Raw genomic sequence first — 24009 nt, 5'->3', positions numbered from 1 at the left:
CAAAGAGAAAAGCTGTCTAAGCCATACCTTGCCGTCTCTGTTGCATTCCCTACTTACAGTACCTCAACACAACAGTTGTATGCAATAATTACAATGGTCGCGTTTTTACACAACTGTCCATAATCCATACCTTGTCGTCTCAGTCGTACTGTAATTCCACTTCAACACTACAGTCGTATGCAGTAATTGTCGTGTTTTTTGCGCAACTGTTTATAGCCCTACCTTGTTGTCTCCGCTGTAATCCCCTACTTAACGCTTCTCTTACCACTTACCACCTTACTTCCTGCTCCCACATCCCCCCTGCTGCTGCAATGCCACTAAATGGCAAACAGCCTGCCGCTTGATTTTAATTGAGCTTCATCAGGGATGTGGTGATGATGACAACGAACGTTGTAGGCCATGCATGCGTGGCAGCAGCAGCCGCAGCAGTCGTAATCATAATCAATGCTTGAGGCGCGGGGCGCGATGCCCTGTTAGCGAGACGAGAAGGCTGTCGTGCACCGTCATCATGTACTCATCAGCACGTCTCTGGCTCGACTCATTCTGCCCTCTCTCTCTCTCTCTCTCTCTCTCTCTCTCTCTCGCTCTCTCTCTCTCTCTCTCTCTCCCGGCTTCTCACGCTTCTGCCTCTATGGGTCCCGCCGGTCCTTATGCTCTGTTGATGAGCTTGAAGGACTACAGAGGATCCTCCTCCCCCCTCTTTGTTTGGTGTTTACAGCATTGCCAAGGGAATCTTGAGTGCCTGAAGTGTGTGTGTGTGTGTGTGTGTGGTGTGTGTGCATGTGCATGTGCGTGTGCGAGCGTGTAATAAAGGGAAAACGAAGAAAAAGTTACGGCCGTGTTTTGCTGCATCTTCAAAAGTGCCGACTCGAGTCGGAGTACTTAATGGCTCGCTGCCTCTTTTTTTCCCCCTCCTCTCTTAGCTATAGCTGCTCTAAACACTGCGTTTAAAGCTGACGTTGGCAAGGTGCCTTTATGAAGAAGGCTTAGCGTTACAGTTCAACAGCTCCCTGGCCCTTGGTGGTGGCTAGTTGATGAGATTGTGTCTGGTGTGTTAGACACACGCTTGACACTGAGAGGATAGGAGGAATGGGCCAGAGACGCAACCCTGATGCACCAACAGCATAGGCACTCTGCTCCCAACAGCCTGACTGAAGTGCCCTTGAGCAAGGCAACCTAATCTTATATTGCTTCAGGGACTGTAACCAATGCTCTGTACCTGAAGAACTGAACAACCCTGTTGCACCAGCAGAATAGGAAGGCCACTCTGTTTTCTACATCCCTGAGCTAAGGGGTCTATGAAGGGCTGAAGCTCCCTTGAGCAATGCACCAAACCGCTCATTGCTCTAGGCACTGTAGCCAATGCCCTCTACCTAATTGTTAGTCGCTTTGAATAAATGCAGCTCATTTGGTCGCGAACATCTTTTTATGTAGCTGGAAAGTTTGCAGTTTGACTTGGTTCTAAGGTTAAGGTTGCAGAGTGTGTGGAGTGGAGGTTTCAGATTGCTTTGATTGCCAAGTCAGGACCAGCATGGTCACAGGAACTGATTTTCTGGATTGCGTCATTGATGGGAGTCCGTTGCACCATTCCATTGTCAGCGTTATGTGACCAGACTGATGAACTGAAAGTTTGAGAATCTAGACACTCCGTGCCAGCCAGCCAGCCAGCCAGCCTGCTTGATTTACTGCCAAACAAGTTTCCTCTCCCAGACGATAACTTGAGGTGACGGACAGTTTTTTAAGAACTTAAAAAAAATCCACTGCTCACAACAGAAAGTATTTTTTTCTTTCTTTTTGGTTTCGGTCTTATTCTGATCAGTAAGACCATGTCACCTTAAGAGTACTCTCTTCCCTGGAGGAAAAATGGTGGCTCACTAATTGCCAAACCAAGGGCTTCTTTAGTGTGGACTTATTCGGTCATTGGATTTATACAGCTCGTCCTTAACCTTAAGGTAGTGCAGTTAGACAAAGGGCTGTCTCGCCTCTCTGTCATCTTGGATCGCTCGCTCACTTCCGCTGACCTTTCCATGTCTCTCTCTCTCTGTCTGTTTCTTTGTGTACCTATCTCTCTGTCTCTGTCTCTGTCTCTGTCTCTCTCTCTGTCTCTCTCTCTGTCTCTCTCTCTGTCTCTCTCTCTCTCTCTCTCTCTCTCTCTCTCTCTCTCTCTCTCTCTCTATTTGCGCCTTGTTGTTTTTGTCCAGTTAGTCATACAAGAATATGGCATGGGGATTGAGGTGTCGTACTGTACATTTTGTTTTTTTTGTGTGCGTGTGTCCAAAGGGTCTATTTGGGCTATTTTCAGCTCTTTTCGTGATTCGGAACGTCTCTGTTTGCCGTGTAATTGCCTCCGTGTTTACCCCACAGCTGTTTCTTATGCCGGGTAATTGGGTTTTATACTGTTCTCAAGAGGAAGACAACCTACCTGGCCTCTTGCAGACCAGTGGGCTACAGTTCACATTTCTCTCTCTTCCTCTACCTCCCGCCATCTCTCTCTCTCTCTCTCTCTCTCTCTCCCCCCCCCCCTTCTCTCTCTCTCTCTCTCTCTCTCTCTCTCTCTCTCTCTCTCTCTCTCTCTCTCTCTCTCTCTCTCTCTCTCTCCCTCCCTCTTTCACTCCCTCTCTCTCTGTCTGTTTGTGTGTCTGTGACTGTATATGTTTTGTAAGCTGGGCGGGGGGAGGGGGGGGGGTGCTGCATCTTTATTGAATAGTCCATTCCTTGCCCATTTATGCCATGTCCGAGCGCTGATAACACAGGCACTGAGGGAGCCATAAAATAAGCACAGAGAAGAAAGGACTTGGCAATTGTGCTCTGCCTCAGTGCGTATATCAACTCTCTAGTCTGCCCAGAGACTTCTGCACCACAGTAGCCTTAGTCTCACTGCAGGGCCAGCCCCGGGCTGGCCCGGACAAAAGGGGGCTGACGGTGATCTCATCAAAAGGGGGCTAGGTGCTAAAGATGGCCGCCGGGCCAGGTTGTGGGGCTAAGGGCCGTTTTCCCTGGCCCGTCGAATTCGATGGGCCAGCAAGCACCGCCGAGGCTCGGAGGCGGGGTCAACCTCTGTGTAATAATGTGGCTGCATGGGGGACTTATCGCTAAATTCTGGGCAAATTATGGTTAAGCATTAGTTTGGGGTGTTTGGCTTTCTTATGGCATAATTTCATAAGATGCAACCTTGGCACTTCTGTTTGTGTTTTTAAAGTTATTTAGCCAACATAACTTTTTTGTTGTTATCAGGGCATCATGGGCACCACTTGATGTCATAGCTAAGTCATGTCGCTTTTTTCTGCTTTTAGCCGCCAACTCTTGTGCCATTATCGTGATTTGGCATGCTTTCCACTAAGCCTTTGACTTCGATATTCGATATTCGAATATAAGTCGAATGTTAAGAAAATTCGAGACATTCGAACGAATATTAATTGGCCATTAATATTCGAATCTGACATGGGTATTGCTTTTTTGGGTATTTCATTGTTATTGATTAAAATTATTTCCTTGTAAACATCGCAATTCACAGTCTCAATTTATTTTTTCCATGGCTGGTTAATCACTACAGCCGTGTTGAGGAGAGTCGCGTGCGTGGCTCATCTCTCTGTGTTCCGTAGCAGGACACTTGCGGCAGGCAGTCTCCCCCAGAGTCCGCATTAACAAGCAGATGAGTGCTGCAGAGTTCCATTCAAGTGAATGGCTACAGTTAATAAACAAAGCATCATCACATTACTTTCTGGAGTTGTTGACGAGTTTCTGGAATTATTTGATTCAACCCACAAGTAGCCTACCTGTGATTACGCCAAGAGTAAGATAATAACTTCTTGTTTTTTGGATTTTGACCAAATTAGCTTCGTTGGTCTGGGTGTCAGATCAGGCAGACTCCAGGTGATGATTTTGTTAGCATGCTTTTAGCATGTTTTTAGCGCACTGCTAGTTTGTGTAATGTTCGTTTTTAGACAAGACAGTCATCTTACCTGGACCTACAAGCACACTACCTAAATGTCCGTCATTAGTGATAGAAAATAAATACATATTTGTTGATATTGGTGCTGTGTGCTCAATTCTCATGATTCGCATATGATCCAATTCAAATTTTAACTTGGGCTACAAGTTTGACATGGCTGCTAGCTTTGCCATGTTTTAATCTGCATTCACACCTCTAAGTACCGTCTTCTTATAAGTGCTGAACGATTGCTAAACAATAATGGCTGGTTGAATGCATGTTGTTAATGGGCATGTTGTTATTCTTTGTCGTTGTTCTGTTGTTGTCCTTCTGTGATTTGGGGCGAAAGTGGGCTGTGCCCGACTGACGTTTCACAAACAAGGCGTGTACCTGAATGTGCCTGGGGTCGGCTATGAGTCCGATCAGGCAAAAAATGGCCCGGGCCGGCAGCTCCGAGCCGGCCACTCTCCTGAGCCCCGGGCGGCCCCGGGCCGCTGAAGCGCGGCTAATGAGACCAAGGCTAGTGTTTCTCTCCCTTCCAATCCGAGAAGTAAATAGGCTTCGCTTTGAACCGTGCCTGTGTCTGTAGGATATGTACTTTACCTCCTTCAGTGTTGGCCCATGTCTCACATAAAGCTCCGCATCAAAATGTGTGTTTTTATGTTGCTCGGACAGGTAGTCAGTGAGAGATGAAGGGAGGTAGAGATAGAGAGAGAGAGAGAGAGAGAGAGAGAGAGAGAGAGAGAGAGAGAGAGAGAGAGAGAGAGAGAGAGAGAGAGAGAGAGAGAGAGAGAGAGAGAGAGAGAGAGAGAGAGAGAGAGAGAGAGACTCTGACTGACTGACTGACTGACTGACTGACTGACTGACTGACTGACTGACAGACTGACTGACTGACTGACTGTTGGAAAATGAGTACAGAGAGATCAACGAAGAGATGGAAAAATGGAGCGATGGAAAAAGAAATGGAGAAAATGAGAGGCCGGGTGAGAGCCATATGTCAGTCGTGAAGGCTCAGCGGGGATGTTTGGCATTGCCCCATTGTTTACGGTTCGCAGGAACACTGCATCCCAGCCTGCCTTGCTTCGCTCGCACCCGGCCTTGTTGCGGCAGGCAGGAGTTCTCTGATATTAACGGCTGGAGACTCAGTGTGCTCAAGGCAAACTATCGTGCTGAGCGCTAATTAACCAAAGGGGGGGAAGAAGCTCCTAGTGTTTGCCGAACTCACCCGTGTTTTGTTTCTGGGTCTTTTCTTTTTTGATATCCATCCTCTCCATGCTCTCTTTCTAGGGTTTTTTCTTTTTTGGTTCATCATCTTACATAGTCTGTTGGTACTCTTCTTTCTTTTTCTGTGGTGAAGTTTGTTCCCCCGTGCTCTGATCTCTCTCTGACCTCGCTCTGTGCACCAACGCTCTTCTGCTTTTCTTATTTATTTGTTTTGTTTTATGTATTATAGTTCTGATGTATTTTTCAATGAGGTATCTCCTCCCATAATTTGGTTTGGTGATTTTCAGTAATGGTTTTTGTGCTCCTGGGTTCGAGATGCGGACACCACACACACACACACACACACACACACACACACACGCACGCACACACACACGCACGCACACTGTAAAACACACTAGCTATAAAACTAGATATAAAAGAAATGGCACTATTGAATAGCTTTTTTTCCTATACATTACTTTTCTTTTTTTCATTCTACTTCCTCAGTTCTTCCTGCAGGACTTGTACTTTTTTGAAAGTGTGGGCCCGAGCTTCTTCTGTGCTGTCCCTGACCTCAGTGCTAGCCAGGTGCATTCAGAGGTGCTGGCTTATTGAGTCGTAATTGAGGAGAAGCTATTCAGCCCCCCAGTCCATCAGTTAGAGCTCCATTACGTTGGCGCACGTCGGCAGGGAGCGGACCGCGCTGAAGAGGTCTCCCAGTGCACGGCACACTGGCTCACCGGGGAGCGCTTATTGCCGTGGTAACGACCCTCCAGGAGCCGTGTCTATGGCTTAGCGACCTCCCAGCGGTTGCTACTCGGAGTACTGAGTAATGGCTACTTTAAACTGTGTGAAATTGCTAAGCCACAGAATGAATGAATGAATGAATGAATGAATGAATGAATGAATGAAGGTGCCATGCATATTATAGGAAATGAAAAGCTGTTATTGCCGTTATTATTAAAACTCATTTCTTCTTCTAGCTTCTGGTTCAGGTACCAAGAAATTGGTTGTAGTAGGTCTTTGTATTTGCAAAATGTCAAGGTTTTCCGAGTTGTTTAGGACTGGATGTGGTGGTACATGCTGTACAGCAAGCACTCTTGCCTTCCGCCCATCCAGTGTAATTCTTTACCCGTATACCTTTTTTTGGCAATACTGCTTTTGCCGTCATGTTGTTGTATTCCTATCACTGTTTGTCACTCCGCTGGCGCATTGGAGTTATAAATCCAACCCCCCGCCCCCGTCGATGCGTAGCCTGTCCACAGTCGGCTCCCCGGGGAAATAATTTAAGGGAAGTTCGCCCTTGACTGCTCTAATCTTGTGTTCTCCATTCGTCATAAAATTTCAGCTTACAGGTGCATTATTCTGTGTTGATAATGTAATACTTTTTTTTCTTCTTCGCCTCATGAAGGCGGGCATTTTTCATCGCCGTTGCCCTGCCGTGCCAGTCTCTTTAGTTTTTTTGCGAGTTCAGTCCAAGGCCCTGACGTAAAAACCAGAGTTATTTCCCTGTAATATTTTTTTCTTCGTAGCCTTGGCCTTCGAAGCTTTCCTGAGCTTTTTTTTTTAGGGGGGGGCATTTTCCTCCAAGAACAGTGCAGAACAGAAAACAAACAGTACCTTCGTGAGGACATTGATTTATTGATTATCAGATGTCTGGCAAAATCTTTGCAAGTTAAATGTCAAGGTTTTTTATGTCCAGCATGCTTCTTTTTTTCTTAATCTTCAATCGGAAGGTTCAGTGCATCAGCCTTCAAAGAAAACAAAAAAAGTACAAACTTCATGTAACAAAAAAAAAACCTCAAGATAAACAAACAACAACAGAAAACAATCAGGCGGTGGCCTTTAGGTTTGTTTTATCATGGGGATGGCTGCCTTCTCAGGATCACTGCCCCTCTCTGTGTTGTGTTGTGCTGTGTGCTTTCATGGTCATATATTTTCCCAGAAAGCTCTCCTGGTCATCATCAGGGCAGTATATGTTGGAAGATGCTCCCCAAGAGAACGTTGTGTTCACTGGAGCGGTCTGCCCGTCCATGAACCCATTCCCCCATCCCCATCCCCATTCCATCAGTTCCTCTCACCCTACGCCCCCAACCATGTGCACTCACTCTGCCTCTGCCTCGGTCCTCTGCCCCCCCCCGGTCCCCTCCCCTCTCGCTTAGCACCTGAACGCACTCTGCATGCACCCTGAAACAGGCACTACTTGCACAGCCTGCATGTGCGTACGTGGGCACGTGTTTTGTTATACGCCAGGTCGGTCCGTCAGTCCATCCACCCACCTTTCCCCCCTCCATTCCACTCTGTGTCCTCTCCTCTCCTCCTCCTCCTCCTCCTCCTCCTCCTCCTCCTCTCTCCACCCCTGCTTGCTTCATAAAGAATTGGCAACACCTGTCTTCATCCTCCTCCCACTAAAACCATTAAACGTTTTAGTCATGTGGCTGACGCTTTGATCCAGACAATGAATGAGTCACTGTTTTCTCTCTCTCTCTCTCTCTCTCTCTCTCTCTCTCTCTCTCTCTCTCTCTCTCTCTCTCTCTCTCTCTCTCTCTCTCTCTCTCTCGTCCTCTCTCTTTTTGCTGGGCTTGCACATGCCAGGAGCAAATATGTTGCACTTGTCAGACCAACAGAAAACACAATGTGTGCATAAATTTCCAGGCAGAGAGGCATTCAGATAATAGAGAGACTGACGTTAATACCCCACTGCGAAGCGTTTGCTGTTCAGGCAGAGTGCTGAAAGATATAAGCAGTCAGAAGCTAGCTAATGAGCGAGCAGTCACATTTAGATGAATGGCGACTTGGTAATGGCGATATGTTGGAGTTTGATTTAATCAGGCTGACACAAAGGGACTCTTCAAGACTGGTTATTGCTTTTATGGAACGGTAAACACTCTCTCTCTCTGTTTCTCTCTCTCTCTCTCTCTCCCCCTGTCACTCTCTCTCTCTCCCTCTGTCACTCTCTCTCTCTCTCTCCGTGTGTGTGTGTGTGTGTGTGCATGCGCGTGTGTGTGCGTGTGCGTGCATGCATGCACAACAGAGTGAGTGTGTGTGGGTGTGTGTGTGTGTGTGGGTGGGTGTGTGGGTGGGTTGGGTGGACGGGGTTAGGTGCTCTCCCTTTGGTGCATTGCCCCAATTTCAGTTCCTGGACAGCAAGGGTCTCCTGTCTCCACATGTGGGGGTTAGTTGATGGCTTACCCATAATGACATGCCACATTAGGCCGTAGAGTCCTAATGGTCAGCCCCCCCGTGTAGCCCCTGGCCCCTTCTTACCGAGACGGAGACGGAGAGAGATTCCCCTTGTTATCCACAGTCCTCTGCCCTCTCACCCCAATCAGCCGTCATGTTTTCAAGCCTCCTTACCATTTGCATCGTTGTTGTATGTATTTCTCTGCTGTTTCCTCCCTTGCTTTCTCTCCCCATCTTTCTCTGCCCAGCAACACAACCCTTAGAACTTTCTACCTTTCTTCCATTTCATTCGTTCTCTCCATTTCGGTGTATTCTCTCCATCCCTCTCTCCTTCCCTGCATGTCCCCCTTCTCTCTCTTTCCTTCTCCACTGTCTGTCTACCTCCCTCGGGGCCAAATGGTCTGTGTGGCCACCACCGTGAAGAGGTGCTTAACTCCCCTGCCGTGGGGGGGTGGGGGGTGGTCGTCCCAACCAGAGCAATCGTTTGCGACCATTACCTAGCAGCCCAGGCATGCCCATAAGGGCTTCAGAAGGGACAGGGAGCAGACATGGCCAGGAGCCTTCGCCTGCCTGCCTACCTGCCTGCCTGCCCGCCTGCCTGCCTGCCTGCCTGTCTCCCTGCCTGCCTGCCTGCCTGCCTGCCTGCCTGCCTGCCTGCCTGCCTGCCTGCCTGCCTGCCTGCCTGCCTGCCTGCCTGGCTGGATGCAGCTGCAAAGTAGGAGGAAATTACACTCGTGGGTTCACTAAGCACCCAGACACCCGTCTGTGTCACCAGGGTACAATTACATTTAAGGGGAGCTAGCTAGCAGCCAACACTCTGCTCGCCTGCTGCTGCTGATGTGCTCTGTCGGAAGTGAGAAATTCTCCTATGTTTCAGACGCTCATGCAGGTCTGGAGAGAGAGGGAGAGATGGACAGACAGAGAGAGAGAGAGAAAGAGACACACAGAGAGGGATGGGGTCCTTCTATTTCTTAGACATTCAGGTCTATACAGAGAAAGAGAGAGCGGGAGATGAGTGAGAGAAGAGTGGGAGACAGAGAGAGAGACATCATACCAGCTGAGAGAGAGAGAGAGAGAGAGAGAGAGAGAGAGAGAGAGAGAGAGAGAGAGAGAGAGAGAGAGAGAGAGAGAGAGAGAGAGAGAGACGGTGAAAGAAAGCCATGGAGAGAGGAGAGGAATCTGAGTAAAGTGTTCATTCGGCGGGGTATAATGCGACAGCCATTACTCCGCCCCCTCTCTGTGACCAGAGAGCAAAATCACTTTTGAAGGAAAAACATTCAAAGCTCTTATCCCCCACAAACTTATGGCCACTTGCCGCTGTATTTCAAATGGCCTGACAATCGGAGATGGCAAGTCACCATAGCTTACGTCATGTGCTCATCACATGGTTATCAAATGGTACGAGGGCCCACTCAGTGTGGTGTACCTTTCCAAATCGAAGAGAGAGAGTGCTCGTTGCCTGCTGGCACATTGCCTGATGGTGCTCTCCCACTTCAGCCTACTCACCAGGTAGAAGTTCCTCCTACGCTCCAAGCCAAACTTAGAATGGCTCTCACTTTTTCTCTCTCGCTGCAGCTGAGCCCACTCTCATGCCTTCCAAAATTCCTATGCTTGTTTTTCTCCCTCCCTGTTTCAAATGCCAACTTTAAATGTGCATAGTTTGGAAATGCCCAAGCTTTCTCTTTTTTTATGTCACGTCTCATGTTTCAAGTGCCAACTTCAAGTGTAGTTTCAGAGATGCCCACAAGCTTTCCCTCTTTCATGCCACTGCCGAGATGGCCGAGCTTTGGCTTTTCATGCCATTGCTGAAATGCCCGAAATGTCCCTTTTCATGCCATTGCTGAAATGCCCAAGCTGTCTCCTTTTATGTCACTTAAGAAATGTACAGTAGAGGTATTACACAGGAATGTATTCATACCTGTATCAACAGAACCGCATTTTTCTTCTCATGCATATTTTTTCCCAGTTTGTACTTCTTTTTTGTCTTGGAGATGTGTTGAGCAGGCTAGCCTACCCGTACGTGTGCCTCTCTTGTGGTTTTCGCTTCTCCTGGATGTGTCTTTGATACGCTTGTGTATACAGTACAGGGAGCCAATCAACAATGTCTCATTCAATTTGTGCACTGCTGGTGTATGTCTGAAATGACAATATAGGAGTAAGTCTAAGCCTATGGGCCATTGCTACCTCCTCCACTCATTTTTTGCCCTGAACACTCCCTGTTAGATGCATGGGTGCTTGTGAAAGTGTAGTGCCCCAAGAGTGAGGTGCTTCAAGACTGAGGTGTTTAAAATCTCCCATTGAATTGGAGAGAGGCTGGGATCCCCACTGTGAAGAGTGGAAGATACAAAGTGAAGTGAGGTGTGAGTGGGGAGAAATGAGATGCAGCCCTTGTGTACTGTGCATCTCTGACACTATGCTACTCCAAGTCAAGTCAAATCAGCTTCATTGTCGATTTCTTTACATGCACTGGTCATACAAAGATTTGCAATTACATTTCTTTCCCATGCAGACATAGACATTCTTTAGGTATAGACATAGACAGTATAGACATACTGTAGACAGTATACAACACACATAGACATTTAAAGTGCAAGACTGCAGAAGACATATAGAGAACATACAGTATATTAAAAAGAGGTATTTGTGTGCATTTGTGTATTTGTTCTGCATCTCTTCCACAGTGTAGCAGAGGGAAGAAAGGGACAGGCAGCATCTGGCGTCTACTCCAGTGTGCCACTGTCTGTGTGCTGGTGTTTGGGTGTGTTGGGTGGCCAACTCGTGTGGCGAGTGTCAAAAGATGAGGAGTAACAGGGCACATGACATTATTAACCCGGTCGGCTGGGGAGCGCGCCACTGCTGACAGCCTCCGGAGGCGCCAAGGGGAGAGACTAATCACTCCTTCTTCTCCCCCACCTAGCGTCTCTAGCCGCCGCCCCCATCACTCACGCCCGCCTCGTGTCTCACTGCGCCGCTGACCTTACCGTTCCATCCATCTTTGTTTTTTTTCCCCTTCTTCTTCAAACTCCCATCATGCCTCTCTCTCTCTAGTGTCGGCAAGACAGTGTGCTGCTCCCATTCCACTTCCTCAGACCACACAGCTTTAAAGGGCAAGCATTGCTTTGTCTTGTTTTTTTCTTGTTTTTTTCTTTCTTTCTTCTTCTTCTCCTCCTTCGTGACAGTGCAGCTGCGGCAGATCAAAAGCTTGCCTCTAGGAAGTGGGTTGTTTCCCGATGAACTTGAGCGGTCGGTGACCTCTTAGACTTATGGCTGTGTGTATGCGTGCGTGCGTTCGCGTACAGTGTGAGTTTATTTCACTTTTTTCCGCTGCCTCGAGCATGCTCACTCACATGTGTATGTTTGTCGTCTCTTGAGCAGTCTCATGTGCTCCCGACTGCTCGTGTCGTGCGGACTTAAGCGGACCGCTAGGAGAAGCACAACATCAAAGCCAGAAAATGCTCTCACCTGAACTATTCTCCTTTTCGTACTCAGTGATTTTTTCAAAAAGTATTTTTATGGGCTTTTTGTGCCTTTGTTATGATTTTGATAGTCGAGGTGTTATAGGAAAGTAGTAGGGAGAGAGAGATGGGATAGGGCCGGGAAACGACCCGTGCTGGATTCGAACCTGGGTCCACATGTGTTTGGTAGGGGTGCTGCTGCATGCAGTGCACAGCACCCCCTGAGTCTTTATTTTCCTCAACTGTATGATGCTGTATGATCCATGCCCCCTGCCAATTTTCTTTTTTCTCTTCACGTTCGTTAATTCTGCCCACCTCTAAGCTATGGATCAGTGGAGAAAAGTGTAAATAAAAAAGCTCCTGTAAATAAAAAAGGGGCAAGTTTGGCAGCCCACTCCAAAGTCAAACACTTCACTTCACTTGTCTTGATGTGACTGCTGCTGCCCCAGTAGTGAGAGCAGGTGCTGGGGGTGGGGGGTGGAGTAGGGGTGTAAATCTCTGTGTGACTATCTATGACTTATGATAGGCCCAGCCACTATGGACCTTACGCATCTAAGAATCCTGGTCCTAACCTACGTTGACCTTATGACTCTACAATCTCTGTCTATCTCTTCTTCCTCTGCCTTCCTGCTATTTCTGCCTCTCCTCTATACCTCTCCTTTTAAATCTATCTCTAACAATGTTTTTTTTTTCCCATTTGTTAAGCACTTTGAGTTACATGCCTTGTATGACACAGTGCTATACAAATACAATTATTATTATTATTATTATTATTATTATTATTATAAATAGGAATCGATTTGTATCGATGCATCAATCCTACAGCTGGTGATTCCATTAATGGATTCGTCCATTCCAATCGTTATTAATCGATTAATCGATTTTTTAATTATGATTATTGATTGTACTAGTTTTTTATTTCATTATTTTATTTTGCTCATGCATTAATAATACTGATTGTAATAACAATGTTCCTCAAACAAAATGTATGTAGATATTTCAGCTTTTGTTTATGTATTTAACATTTCACACACAAGCCAAACCTCTAAGGTGGAAAAAATATGAACCGAATCATAGAGCCGTATCGAAAATAATCGAATCGTTGGCCTAAGAAATCGATATTGAATCGAAACGCCATGAAGGCTCTGATATACACCCCTAGAATGGAGGTGGGCGGCACACAGTGCAGTGCAGTGCAGCGCAGCACAGCGCAGCGCCTGGAGAGGTTTAGCTTGGCACTTGTTGTCCCTGTCCTGTGCTATGCCTCCAAACACATTACTGGCAGGATTGCTTGAACATGGGCATACCCCTGCTTTCTCTCTTTTTCTGTCTCTCACCCTCTCTTCTTCTGTCTCGCTCTCTCTCCCCTTCTACCTCTTTCTCCTCTCTTGCTTTCAATTTTTTTTCCCTCCTTTTGCTCTCTTTCTCGCCTTCTGTGTTCTGTTTCCAGACATAGCCTGGCATGATTGCTTGGGCATACCCCTCCCTCTCTCTCTTTCTCTCTGCCTCTCGGTGTTGAGATTTTCTTTTTTCTCATTCTCTTCCTCACTCTGTTCTGGATCCAGACACAACCTGGCATGATTGCTTGGGTATGTCTTTTCGCAGTCTTCTCTCTCTCTCTCTCTCTCTCTCTCTCTCTCTCTCTCTCTCTCTCTCTCTCTCTCTCTCTCTCTCTCTCTCTCTCTCTCTCTCTCTCCCTCTTCCTCTTGCTGGATGCTGTAGCTATACGCCCACATCTTTTTTCTTCTTTGTATTTCTTTTTACAGCAGAGGAGTTTTAAGTGCTAAAAAAAAAAAAAAAACAGCGCTTGTTTTTCTTAAGCCCCACTTACAGAAGTCAATCATACCCATCCTCCCAAACGCCCCCAGTACCACCACCACCACCACCACCACCATTATCCACCACCACCATTATCACAACCCATTTCTTCTTCCATCTTCTTCACAACATGTGAAAGACTTTTTGGTCATTTGTACGACAAAACTCTGGCAGAATTAGATTATGGGCTGCGTCAGGCCGTCTGAGGCATGATCCATTTTGACAATTTGAGGCTGTTTCCGCCCGCAGCTGCCTCTTTGTCTCTCCCACTCAGAGGAAGAAGAGAGCAAGAAGGAGGGTTTCTCTTTCCTTTCTTTCTTTCTGGTGCTGTGACAAGGGTGAGGAGGGCGATGATGATGAGGGGGGAATCGATGATGGACTCCTCGGTGTATCTCTATCGGTGTGAAGTGGAGCAAGAAAGCCCCAAATAATTACAGCAAATGAGCGAAGATGAAAGGAAAGCGCAGTTGTAAATTGCTGTACCTGTCATGAATTTGTTCCGTGGCGTGCTAAGCATTGTGAACAGCAGTGTTCACCAATGCATGCTCTCTGTCTCTTTTTGCATTCTTTCACACACTCCCTCTCTCTCTCTCTCTCTCTCTCTCTCTCTCTCTCTCTCTCTCTCTCTCCCTCTCTCCCTCCTTCTCCCCCTCTTGCTACCTCTCTCCACTGTGGTGTGTAGTTTAATAATTTCAATGGGCGACCCACAGCCAAACTTTGATTGTGTCTGTTTTTGCAGGGTACAAAACTACCCTGCAGGATTCCAGAGTTCTTACAATGGTATTCAGTAAGATGCATAGCCATCCAGTAACTAGTCACCAAGGTACGCTTGCAAAAATTCTCATTTAAAGTTGTCATCCGTGACTCCAGAAAAGGGTTAAAGATCTTTCGATGCCATTACTAAGCAATCACTGGCCCTGACCATGACCCAATTATGGTCTTTTTAGTCTGAAGAAGTGGATTGGCTGGAGTTGTTTACACTTGGCACAAGCTGCTGTGTTTATTTCCCCATTGACTTGTCCTGGGCTGTGGAGACTAGAAACCACCCGAGTAACCTTTGAGTGCACTTCAACACACTGAATTGTCAGCAGGCAGACTTTGTGAGAGCAGATGGGCGACATTGTGACACAAAACGTGCTATCGCATTACAATCTTGCACTGTTGCCCCTCTAGCTCCATGTTACACAAACCCCTCTCGGCCAACGTTGTCATCTTATCTCCCGAGCACCAGGTGCCCAGCCTGCATTAAGCACTTAAGTGATCTTTAACTCGTATCTTTCATGTCATCCTTGGGTACTGCAAGCAGGCTGGGCAGTAGAGATGCGTCTCGCGTAATGGATAAAAGAAGGTGCCCCTTCACATCAATCCCAATCAGCGGTTACAGCAGCTTGGGGGGGAAAAAAATAGTAAATGTGAGCCCTGAGACCTTGCCGTGGGCCTGTGCCTCCTGTCGTACTGCTCCCTAGGGATGGAGGCCATTCCCAGGCCTGTGGTTATTAATGACATCCACCAAAGACTGATTGTTCAACTCTCTTCCCCCCCTCCCTTCCTCTATCTCTCTCTCCCTCTTCCTCTCGTCCTCTCGTGCTCCCTCTCTATATCGTTCCACGTCCTCTCTATGCATCCTCCCCTTTCTCCCTTCTCTCCCTCTCTCCTGCTTCCTGTCTCTCTCTCATTCTCCATCATCTCTATGCATCCTCCCCTTCCTCCCTTCTGTCCCTCTCTCCTGCTCCCCCTCTATCTTTCCCCATCATCTCTATGCATCCTCCCCTTTCTCCCTTCTCTCCCTCTCTCCTGCTTCCTCTCTATCGTTCATCATCCCCTCTATGCATCTTCCTCTTCCTCCCATCTCTCTCTCTCTCTATCGTTCCCCATCCTCTTTATGCATCCTCCCCTCTCTCCCTCTCCCCTACTCCCTTTCTCTCTCATTCTCCATCATCTCTATGCATCCTCCCCTTCCCTGTCCCTCTCTCCTGCTCCCTCTCATGTTCCCCCCACCTCCCCCTCTCCATCCTCTCCATGCATGTCCCTCCCCTGAGGCCCACAGGCGTCTTTATGAGGCTACTCACACCCAGTAAACAGCACCTTGGCACCACTGCATAATGAGGCCAGCGGCCATGACGGTGGTAGAGTTGGGGGAGGGTGGATGGATGCTGGTGGTTTGGAAGGGAAGGGAGAAGGGGGACGGGACGGGACGGGACGGGACGGGACGGGACGGGACGGGACGGGACGGGGCGGGAAGGGAAGGGAAGAGAAGAGAAGAGAAGAGAAGAGAAGGGAAGGGAAGGGAAGGGAAGGGAAGGGAAGGGAAGGGACGGGACGGGACGGGACGGGACGGGACGGGACGGGACGGGACGGGACGGGACGGGACGGGACGGCAAGGGGCGGCAAGGGAAGGGAAGGGAAGGGAAGAGGGGTGCTGGAAGTTTGTAAGGGAAGCAAGGGGGGGTGTCAGGCAGTAGAGTAGATCATCCTGCAGCACTGTGATGCTGTAGATCTCCCCTCCTTCCTATGAGACGTCAGTGGTGCCGCGCCTGTCCTGCGAGCCCTTAATGTCTTATTGATCCGCTCCATTCGGCCGGCAAGTGCAGAGCACAACGCTCACTATGTTTCTGCTCGGGCAAGATAGAAGGACGGACAGAAGGACAGACCGACAGAGTCACTGGGCAGACGGAGAGACAGAAACACAGGACAGACAGACAGACAGACAGACAGACAGACAGACAGACAGACAGACAGACAGACAGACAGACAGACAGACAGACAGACAGACAGACAGACAGACAGACAGACAGACAGACAGACAGACAGACAGACAGACAGGTCAAGCCTAGTCAACTCTCCAGACTATCCAAAAGTGCACTGAAGTAACTAGAAAACTCAAACTCCCAAGCCAAAGTGACCTTCCTCTGTCTGCCCTTCTTATAACCCTGTTGGAGTACACAGACTGAAGTGCTCAGCAGTTTGGAGTCCTTTCGGCACTCTCTCCCTGACCCACACCAAACGCTTGCCCTTTCTCTTGCCCTAGCCCAACCCACACCAGACCAAAACACACAACAACACCCTCCCTGCAAAGACAAGTAAAGCCAACAGCCAGTACTTGACGCTAGTTATAGCATGCATGGCTACCATAGCAACAGCTCTTAGTAAGCCGTCACTGTTGTCATGGTTACAAGGCACAGGGACACTGTGGGCGTGTGTGTGTGTTAGGGATGTCAACAATGAATCGATTAATCAACTTCAGTTGACTAAAGCATTAAGCAATTTTTTAAAAAGTTAATTGCAATTAATTGCGACTAGTTAGAGACCCAGGAGAAATGGGCATGACGAAGTGCATGTGAATAGTGGGCAATTAATTTATTAAAAGTTAATTGCGACTGGTTAGAGATCCAGGAGAAATGGGCATGACGAAGTGCATGTGAATAGTGGGAACATTTCAGTTACTTTTGGATTAAAGAATATTAATGGAAATGTTGCTTATCCATTAATCGTCCATCGATCGATAAGGCCAGTCAACTAACAATTCATGAATTGATAATTAATTCTATTTCTATTCTATCTGTCTGTCTATCTGTCTGTCTGTCTGTCTGTCTGCCTGTCTGCCTGTCTGCCTGTCTGTCTGTGTCTATGTCTGTCTGCTGCTCTTCCTCTATTTTCTTTCTTCTTTTCCCTATGCTCTGTCTCTCCTAGGACGAGGAGCATGTTAGTTACCTCTGGAGCTGGGCAGCCTTGGCGTAACTTAAAACGGCTTGAAAAGCAAAGCTGCCGACCTGTGCCTGCCTGCCTGCCTGCCTGCCTGCCTGCCACACGTTTAGGTGGCTTTGTTTCATCAATCCCTCCATCTTATTCCCCTCTGGTCTTCCTGGAGGAGTTGTCTTAACACCCTTCAATTTGGCAGCGGAGTACACAGCAAGACACCAGAACAGATTAAATCATAGAGAAGCACTGAAGTGCATCACTGGTACCCTTGGCGGTGCGTGTGTGCGTGTGTGTGTGTGTACGTACGTGTGTGTGCGTGTGTGCGTGTGTGCGTGTGTGCGTGTGTGCGTGTGTGCGTGTGTGTGCGTGCGTGCGTGCGTGCGTGTGTGTGTGCGTGAGTGCGTGTGCGTGTGCGTGTGCGTGTGTGTGTGTGTGTGTGTGTGTGTGTGTGTGTGTGTGTGTGTGTGTGTGTGTGTGTGTGTGTGTGTGTGTGTGTGTGTGTGTGTGTGGTTAATGTTTTTATGTGAGGAAGAAAACGGTTTGACAGGGACATGGGAATTTAGGGAATTTGACTGCCTTTGTTTTTCATTTTGCTCCCATCCGGTACCAGCAGTGGCGTATGCATACGACTGTGTCACCATAATCGAACAGTGATGACTTACAAATGCTTTCGCACATCTTGCAAATACCCAGCATGTGTTCAGCATTTTGTCAGTTTTTTCTTTGATGTGTTTGTCTTTGCTGAGCTGCAGTTGCACTGAAATACACACATACGCACGCACACACACAAAATGTATGCCCAAAAAATATCACCCCTACACACACACACACACACACACACACACACACACACACACACACACACACACACACACACACACGCACACGCACACAAACACAAACACACACACACACGCTCGCAGCGGCAGCATTTGTTCAGACCTGCTATTTCTCTCCCTGTGACAGACTCCCTGCCATTGCTCCAGGGGCGTCGAGGGGAAAGGTCGAGGCTGCCACATCAGTTTAATACACACACACATGCGCGCACACACAGGCACTAATGCGCACACGCACGCACGCACGCACACACACACACACACACACACACACACACACACACACACACACACACACACGCGCGCACACGACACACGCACACACAGCAGACCTTTCATGATTACAGCACTACAAGCTTTTCCCTTGGTCTCAGTGGGCACAGAAACGCCGCTCAGCTTCAGCCCTTGTGTTGTGTCGTGGGCCCCGTCTCTGGCTCGCCACAGTCCACCGCGGCGCGCAGCTTTGAGAATGTCACCGCCTGATAGAAAAGAAAGTGGAAAAATAACATTTAGAATCCAGCGCCATTCGCTCGCTCCCCTGCGGACCGGCCCAAATGAGATTTCCCTCGCTTCCAATAACCCGCGATGCTCTGGCTCACAGCAGTGGCTCCGTCCGTGCCGTATGGATTTTATTTTTTTCCCCTCCTATTCGGCTTGTTTTTGTTTACTGCTTTCCCGTCTTTTATCTCCAGAGTTTAAGCAGCGCAGCAGCAAGGGCAGTCAGTCAGGTGCACATGGGGCCAACTGCTTTCTTGATGTTTCAGACAGGAAAACAGGAGATTGGGATTGGAAGGATTGGAACAGTTTTGGAAGGCGTGACAGGTCCTTTGGGAGCTGCCTATTGTCTGTCTGCAGAGTTAATAACTCATTCTGCTGTATGTGAAAAGCCTTTGGCTGGTGAAGGACTCAGGCCTAATGCTAAAGGGAAGCAGTGCGTGTGTGTATGGAGGGTTTTGTTTTCCCTCACTACTTCCAGGAGAAGCAGGTTGGCCCGTATTCCTAATATATTATTAAGTCAGTGTCACCATGGTGATTTACGATAATTTATTGTTGTCGACAATGACTGAGAAAAGGATTGTGTTGTGGTCTGAACAAACAGTGGCTGCTATACAACTGCTATACAACACCATGAAGTTATCCACGTACGCTAAATTCTTGCTTCAGCAAGCAACGGTTGCTGATTGGAGAAAACTTATGCATTTAACCCACAGTGCCAATACCACCGGCTCAAATTGTCTGAGGATGGCTAAATGTGCAGTTAATTGAAAATGAAGGCTTTTCTGTGGAGCCGACGCTTAAGGATTAGGGCTGTGTTCCAAACAGTAGCAAGAACATGAATGCTTTCGCCTCATTAACCAATGACAAGCTACAGGCATTGGCTCCAAGTCTAATATGTCGAATAAATATTTGGGAGCATTCAACAGTGCTGCGGACCTTTACTTTCTTTTCAGTTATCTTACGTTTGGTCCAGCACCTGTGCCACTGATGTGCGCGCATTCTTTGACTTTTTTGCATTGGCTCCAAGTCAAAATGGAAGATTCTGCATGCATCAGACATACAGTAACAGTACTGCAGTTACTTTTCAGCAAAATGTTTTGCTTATTGGTGCATGCCATGCATGCTGGATGGCATAATTAAAATTAAACAAATACTAACAATTGTTTTCAGAGAAAGAGAAAAACATAGTTTTTCTTTGCATGATGATGCGTGTTTATCTGTGTGTACAGTCATGTTTTACAATCATGTTCTTTTCAAGAAAATAATCATACCATATCAGTCTTGATCATTTTTAACTTCTTAAACATTTAACATGTACGTCCATTGCGGTAAAGAATTACACTGTGGGCAATTGATGATGTGTGGGTCCTATCAATAGTCTATGTTCACTTTCATATTTCCTCTCAAGAAATCCCCCCCAAAAATGCCAAGAAAGTTTTGACCATGAATCCAGGAAAATCCTGGCGAACCAAGTCAACCTACAGTACAACGCAACACCGAAAATGTTGCTAATAAAATGTGTTGTGATAAATATCTAGTCGGGTGCTTTGGAGCCTTGGGTGTTTTTAGGGCTCCGTGCACCTCCATAACCAGATATTTTTCAGCGCTACCAGTTTAAAGAAAATAGTTGATGTCGGTACATCTTCCATCTGCAGTTTTAAGCCAGTATTTTGTTCCTCAACACCCCGTTATCATTGGCTTAAGATGGGCAGGAAACGGAATTTCATCATGTACATGTACTCTCATCCATTCACCTCACCATGGCTTCCTGGTACTGTCAAAACAGGATGCTGAAAGACCATATTTCAACACCGCACATATCTGCACCCCCACCACCCCATCCCACATTCTGATTTACTGTGAGCTCTTTAGGTTGGGCTTCCCATCAATCACTGTAAAAAACAGTGATGGTGTTGTCTTGTGGTAGAACTACACTTGAGCATGAGAGGAAGCTGTGTTATATTGAGAGTGGTGAAATACAGTACACTCTGTTGATGAAGTTGACTTAAAGTTGAAGTCTGTGCTGCAATGACATATGATGCTGTCATTATATCATTTTTGTGTTCTTTTTTTGTATTTTTTGTTTTCTTTTTCTGTTTCCTGTTTTTGTTTTGTTATGTTTCATTTGTGATTTTTGGCGCCATTGCCCTGTCAGTCGACTTCGCAAAAAATGCTGGTAAGTTGGTTTTCAAAATAACATGCTCTTAGAGTGATGCACTTGTCATGATGTTCATTTTGTATTTTATTTTTATTTTTTTGTGTCTCCTTTCAGTTTATCTCATTTTTTGACTTTTCAGTTTGTAATTTTGAGTGCTTTGTTGTCTCATCGATATGCTGGCTCCTAATCCCTCAGTGCATATGATTGGACCTGGCCCCCTTTTTAAAATGTTTAATTTGCATTTTATTTTTTATTTTTTTGGTCACTTGGCTTTGGTCACATCTCATCCGCCCGCCCCTCCCTTGCCCGCATTCCCCCCCGTTTGTAATGTAATGTAATGCAATGCAATGCAATGGTATGCTGTGGTGATGTATGACTCTGGGGGGTTCGTTGTGAGCTCTTGGTACTCTGCTTCCTTGATGAGTTGATTGATGTTGCTTGCTGTCAAAGAGGAGCGAATGGGAGATGTTCTCTCACCACCCTGCCCCACCCACATCTCCCCTGTCTCTCCTCAGCCCCGCCTGCCTTGGCCCTGTGCCGTGCTGCCCCGCCCCTCCTTCCTAGCCTACACCACCACCACTACATGCCACCAGCTCCTCACCATGGCCTGAGACACCACCCCCTTCTCCTCTCTCACCTCATTCATTTTCTTTCTTCGCTCTTTATTTCTTTGTCATTATTTATAGGCTCTATAACATGCATGTGTTGAAAGAGAGTGAGGGATGGGGTTGGGTGGGGTTAGACAAAGAGAGAGAGATGGGAGAGAAAAAGAGAGAGAGAGATGGGAGAGAAAAAGAGAGAGAGAGAGAGAAAAAGGCCTGTCTCTGCATTTTGTCGACCTTGTCAGACAAAATGAATGTGTTGCCACGTTTACTTCAATTTACTACCTCTTGATGAATAATTCACACATTTGTCACTAAAAAAAAACAAAAACACTTTTTCTTCACTTCTGTTGGGCTGGCAGTATATGACGGGAGTAAATCTAAGTAGAAAAACAATGAAAAAGTTGGTGAGTAGTGGGTGCCTTGAGGATTCGGGGTAAATTTAAGAGTTGTGCTTCTGCCCACTCAGGTCCTATGAAAGAGGTGGAATTAACGCCAGAGATTCCCCGATGACTTTGTCCTGTGCCAACCAAATATACAGCGCCTTCAGAAACGACTCAAACCTCGAAACTTACATTGACTTAATGTTGCAGCGCTATTCAAAATAACAAAAAGTATCTTTCTGTAGTCTACACTCATTTCTCCATAATGACGCGACCAACAAAACAGGATTTGACCATTTCTTGCAAATTTGTCCAAAAACACGGGGGAAAATGTCACATTATCATAATAACGATTCAGACTTTTACCAAAGTACTAAACTGAACCACCTCAGGTACAAACTGTTGACTGAAAACAGAGCGGTCCTCAAGTCACCTCTGCGTCCTCTTGACCTGTTTATGTTGTGGTCATTGTCCGCTTGAAGGTCACACTCAGCCACACTCAAACATTTAACATTTCTTGGAATCTGAAGCCTGAAGTTATTGTGAGTGATGAGTGCAGTGCTACCCGTTGCTGTCCTTAAGACACAATTCTTGACATTTAAACCTAAGGAGATCTGGGGTACATTTCTCGAAGCCATAGTTGCTAATTACATTAGCTGCTTTGTTGTTTGCAATGCAATTTCCCATTGGCAACCACCAAAGTTGCTAACTGGCTAACAACTACGCTTTCGAGAAACGCACCCCAGTTTTGCTTTAATTGAGTTACAGCTTGCTCTTAACAGTAGTTCTTTGTGAAGCAATCCCCACTCTTCGTTTTCAAAGAAGGGGCTTCCGTGTAGTAACTCTGCTAGAAAGCCCAGATGGGTAAACGTTGCAATGGCACTTCTGGATGTTTTCATTCATCTTTTCAAGTTTAGATTGGGCTGTGAATTCTTCGTCACTCCTTTTACTATAGCCTTTCTCCTTCAATATTTTTTAGCCTTGCAGGTGGATCTGCAATCCAGAGTTAAACTCAGTCATCCAAACATTGCTCTAAATGAGTTACAGAGGTCAGAGTGTGTCTGCAAACCTCCAATTCAAAAACAGTAGTTTTGTAGCCATTTTGTACATCTGTATCTTGATCAGAGACAGAACCCTGCCCTGACCCAAATAATCCTCAGAATCCTGTTTTGAGTTTAGGGGTTTTGTAAATGTAAGTAGATTACATAAGAAAATTAAAAGATGATTTAATTATTTATACATAAAGCTGCAACATGCTGTGACAAAACGGGTGAGAAAGTGGCTAAGGGAGCTGAATGTGAACCGCACTGCATGTCAGATGGGCCCCTTTGCCTCAGCTGACACCACCACTGGTCTCGCGTCCCTGTGGCCAACTGTCTTAACGCAGCACTAACTTGCCCCATCAGCAGACCATCTCTAAACGCTTCTTCTGTTTGTGATGTTTTTGCTTATAAATTGACATTCTCCGCCCCTTAGGAAGATGGCATTTTGTTTCATTAGCTTTACTCTGTGCTGAAAATAAAATATATTTTGTTTTTATTTTTCATGATGGCATGACATGTTGTGGCTTCTAACAAGCTGCTAGCTAGCTCCTCTTCCTCACAGAGAGAGAGAGAGAGAGAGAGAGAGAGAGAGAGAGAGAGAGAGAGAGAGAGAGAGAGAGAGAGGAGAGAGAGAGAGAGAGAGAGAGAGAGAGAAGAGAGAGAGAGAGAGAGAGAGAGAGAGAGAGAGAGAGAGAGAGAGAGAGAGAGAGAGAGAGAGAGAGAGAGAGACCGCTAGTGGGCTCAGGCAGCGAGACAAATGTGGTAGAAAAGAGAAGGGTCCAGAGAGACGAGAAGAAGACCGAGGGCAGAGGAGGATAATGAGAGGGGAGACCGAAGAGGCCAGAGCCCTGTGGGGGGAGACAGGCACTTAGAGAGAGAGAGAGAGAGAGAGAGAGAGACTGGCAAGAGAGGAAAAGGGGGTTAGAGAAGACCGGCGGATCCAGTGTCCCTGTGTTAGCATCTGACTGCCTCCCTCAGCAGTCTCCTCGTACACAGGCTTCCCCCACATCCCTGCAGCCAGAACCATGAAAAGACTCCCTCTGCAGCTGCCTAGTCCAGTACAGCCTCACCAAGGAGTAGTACCAGAGAGAGTAGAGAGAGAGAGAGGTTCCATTGGCCCATTGTTTCCGGGTTCTATTAGGCCAGGGGTGTCAAACATACGGCCCGCGGGCCGCATCCGGCCCGCCAGAGGGTTCC

At 47.0% G+C, this 24009-nt stretch overlaps 1 protein-coding gene across 2 annotated transcripts in view; it reads left to right on the top strand.

Annotated features, from left to right (window-relative positions):
* tnksa (tankyrase, TRF1-interacting ankyrin-related ADP-ribose polymerase a) overlaps positions 1-24009 on the top strand; it is a 205440-nt gene that overhangs the window by 95901 nt on the left and 85530 nt on the right. The window contains exon 6 of one of the 2 annotated variants that reach the window (XM_063210186.1): positions 20782-20802. The exons of the other annotated variant lie outside the window; for it this stretch is intronic. Coding sequence (XP_063066256.1) covers positions 20782-20802 — 21 coding nt within the window. The remainder of the gene's footprint in view (positions 1-20781; positions 20803-24009) is intronic. 2 annotated transcript variants of the gene reach the window in all.

Source organism: Engraulis encrasicolus, chromosome 11 (genome assembly GCF_034702125.1).
Source record: "Engraulis encrasicolus isolate BLACKSEA-1 chromosome 11, IST_EnEncr_1.0, whole genome shotgun sequence".
NCBI classification, from domain to species: Eukaryota; Metazoa; Chordata; class Actinopteri; order Clupeiformes; family Engraulidae; genus Engraulis; species Engraulis encrasicolus.
The sequence above is the reverse complement of the archived record's forward strand: the minus strand, read 5'-3'. Positions and strand labels throughout refer to the sequence as shown.